Source organism: Lampetra planeri, unplaced genomic scaffold (genome assembly GCF_965212315.1).
Source record: "Lampetra planeri unplaced genomic scaffold, kcLamPlan1.2.h2 scaffold_1061, whole genome shotgun sequence".
NCBI lineage: Eukaryota > Metazoa > Chordata > Hyperoartia > Petromyzontiformes > Petromyzontidae > Lampetra > Lampetra planeri.
In genome coordinates this window covers 30,001-33,858 of record NW_027613771.1, presented here as the reverse complement: position 1 = coordinate 33,858, position 3,858 = coordinate 30,001, and the positions used below count along the sequence as shown (strand labels likewise).

At 56.8% G+C, this 3,858-nt stretch overlaps 1 protein-coding gene across 1 annotated transcript in view; it reads right to left on the bottom strand.

The window, feature by feature from the left end:
• Positions 1 to 430: 430 nt before the first annotated feature.
• LOC144738573 (translocation protein SEC63 homolog) overlaps positions 431 to 3,858 on the bottom strand; it is a 17,606-nt gene continuing 14,178 nt past the window's right edge. The window contains exon 3 of the mRNA XM_078621575.1: positions 431 to 1,404. Within this exon, the coding sequence (XP_078477701.1) occupies positions 1,266 to 1,404 (139 nt within the window). The 3' untranslated portion in view covers positions 431 to 1,265. The remainder of the gene's footprint in view (positions 1,405 to 3,858) is intronic.

Here is a 3,858-nt window from a genome sequence, read left to right as displayed (position 1 = left end):
AAGAAGATGAATCCCTGCTGCAGTCACGAAAGAAGCTTCACATCGAAATGTAACTATTACAACTTACACCATCTTCGCTTCCTTCGGTGAAGTCACGTAGATAGAAAAGAATAAAGTAACAATAACAAAAAATGTAAATTAAAACATTTATTAAAATAAAGAATAACATAGAAAAATAGAAATAAGAAAAAACACAAATAACAAAGAATAAAATTAAAAACTTTCAATAATAAAAGCAGGAACTTTTTTTATTTCTACGTGACTTTACCGAAAGAACCAAAGATAAAAAAATAAAAAAAAACATGAATAAAAAGAATAATCTAAACAATCATAAAAATATTAAAAATAATAACCAAAAAATAATTAAAATAATAAAACAATAAATTCTTAAAAACCTAAAAAAAACGTCGTCACCAGGCGAAGGGAAGACAAAAAAGTTAAAAGTCAAAATTTAAATTTCGATGTAAAGCTTCTTTCGTGACTGCAGCAGGGATTCATCTTGTTGGTTCTTTCGGTAAAGTCCCGTTGAAGGGAAATAATAAAATAATAAAAATAAAACTTAATAAAATAATATAAATAAAACATATTGAAATAATTAAAATAAAACAAAACAATTATACAAATAAAACATGATAAAATAATAAAAATGAAAAAAAAAATTATACAAATAAAACATAATAAAATAATAAAAATAAAACTTTATAAAATATTTCTCACGACCGAAAGAACCAAGAAGATAAACATATGTTAATATAATAAAAAGAATAATCTAAACAATCATAAAAATATTAAAAATAATAACCAAAAAAATTATTAAAATAATAAAACAATAAATTCTTAAAAAACTAACAAAAAACGTCGTCACCAAAAAGAAAAAAAAGTTTAAAGTTTAAATTAAAATTTCGATGTAAAGCTTCTTTCGTGACTGCAGCAGGGATTCATCTTCTTGGTTCTTTCGGTAAAGTCATCACGTAGAAGGGAAATAATAAAATAATAAAAATAAAACAAAAAAATTATACAAATAAAACAATCAAATAAATAAAATAAAATATTAAAATAAAATAATAAAAATTTTAATATTAAAAATAATAACCAAAAAAATTATTCTAATAATAAAACAATAAATTCTTAAAAAACTAACAAAAAAACGTCATCACCAGGCGGGAGCAAAGCCAAAAAAAAAAAAGTAAAAAAAAAGTCCAAATTAAAACTTTCGCAATGTTCGAGTCTCCGGGAATCAGCGTCAGTTGTGTGAGAGGAGGGGACTAGTGGCTCTCTGAGTGTGAGACCTGCTCCAGGCCCAGCACGTCGTAGGGGTTGTACTCCTTGTACTCGCGGTCGAGAGAAAACACTTTGACCACCAGCGAGATCAGGACCACCCATCCCAGCAGCAAGCACAGCTTCCTGGGAGACGCGGAGACACGGGGGGAGACGCGGGGAGACACAGGGAGACACGGGGAGACACGGGGAGACACGGGGAGACACGGGGAGACACGGGGAGACGCGGGGAGACACGGGGAGACGCGGGGAGACGCGGGGAGACGCGGGGAGACACGGGGAGACACGGGGAGACACGCGGGGGGAGACGCGGGGAGACGCGGGGAGAGGCGGGGAGAGGCGGGGAGACACGGGGAGACGCGGGGAGAGGCGGGGAGAGGCGGGGAGACGCGGGGAGAGGCGGGGAGACACGGGGAGACACGCGGGGGGAGACGCGGGGAGAGGCGGGGAGACGCGGGGAGAGGCGGGGAGACACGGGGAGACACGTGGGGGGAGACGCGGGGAGAGGCGGGGAGACGCGGGGAGAGGCGGGGAGACGCGGGGAGAGGCGGGGAGAGGCGGGGAGACACGGGGAGACACGCGGGGGGAGACGCGGGGAGAGGCGGGGAGACGCGGGGAGAGGCGGGGAGACACGGGGAGACACGCGGGGGGAGACGCGGGGAGAGGCGGGGAGACGCGGGGAGAGGCGGGGAGACACGGGGAGAGGCGGGGAGACACGGGGAGACACGTGGGGGGAGACGCGGGGAGACACGGGGAGACGCGGGGAGAGGCGGGGAGACACGGGGAGACACGGGGAGAGGCGGGGAGACGCGGGGAGACGCGGGGAGACACGGGGAGACGCGGGGAGAGGCGGGGAGACGCGGGGAGAGGCGGGGAGACACGGGGAGACGCGGGGAGACGCGGGGAGAGGCGGGGAGACGCGGGGAGAGGCGGGGAGACGCGGGGAGACGCGGGGAGACGCGGGGAGAGGCGGGGAGACGCGGGGAGACGCGGGGAGACGCGGGGAGAGGCGGGGAGACACGGGGAGACGCGGGGAGAGGCGGGGAGATGCGGGGAGATGCGGGGAGACGCGGGGAGACACGGGGAGACACGGGGAGACACGGGGGAGACACAGGGAGACACGGGGAGACACGGGGAGACACGGGGAGACACGGGGAGACACGGGGAGACGCGGGGAGACACGGGGAGACACGGGGGAGACACGGGGAGACACGGGGAGACACGGGGAGACACGGGGGAGACGCGGGGAGACGCGGGGAGACACGGGGAGACACGGGGGAGACACGGGGAGACACGGGGAGACACGGGGGAGACACGGGGAGACACGGGGGAGACGCGGGGAGACGCGGGGAGACGCGGGGAGACGCGGGGAGACGCGGGGAGACACGGGGAGACACGGGGGGAGACGCGGGGAGACGCGGGGAGACACGGGGAGACGCGGGGAGACGCGGGGAGACGCGGGGAGACACGGGGAGACACGGGGAGACGCGGGGAGACACGGGGAGACACGGGGGGAGACGCGGGGAGATACGGGGAGACGCGGGAAGACACGGGGAGACACGGGGAGACACGGGGAGACGCGGGGAGACACGGGGGGAGACGCGGGGAGACACGGGGGGAGACACGGGGGGAGACGCGGGGAGATACGGGGAGACGCGGGAAGACACGGGGAGACACGGGGAGACACGGGGAGACACGGAGAGACACGGGGGAGACGCGGGGAGACGCGGGGAGACACGGGGAGACACGAGGACACACGGGGGAGACGCGGGGAGACGCGGGGAGATACGGGGAGACGCGGGAAGACACGGGGAGACACGGGGAGACACGGAGAGACACGGGGGAGACGCGGGGAGACGCGGGGAGACACGGGGAGACACGAGGACACACGGGGGAGACGCGGGGAGACGCGGGGAGACACGGGGAGACACGGGGAGACGCGGGGAGACACGGGGAGACGCGGGGAGACGCGGAGAAACACGGGGAGACACGGGGAGACGTGGGGAGACGTGGGGAGACGTGGGGAGACGTGGGGAGACACGGGGAGACACGGGGAGACACGGGGAGACACGGGGGGACACGGGGAGACGCGGGGAGACGCGGGGAGACACGGGGGAGACGCGGGGAGACGCGGGGAGACGCGGGGAGACGCGGGGAGACGCGGGGAGACGCGGAGAAACACGGGGAGACGTGGGGAGACGTGGGGAGACGTGGGGAGACGTGGGGAGACGTGGGGAGACACGGGGAGACACGGGGAGACACGGGGAGACACGGGGGGACACGGGGAGACGCGGGGAGACACGGGGAGACACGGGGGGACGCGGGGAGACACGCGGGGAGACACGGGGAGACACGAGGACACACGGGGGAGACGCGGGGAGACGCGGGGAGATACGGGGAGACACGGGGAGACACGGGGAGACACGGAGAGACACGGGGAGATACGGGGAGACGCGGGGAGACACGAGGACACACGGGGGAGACGCGGGGAGACGCGGGGAGACACGGGGAGACACGGGGAGACGCGGGGAGACACGGGGAGACGCGGGGAGACGTGGGGAGACACGGGGAGACACGGGG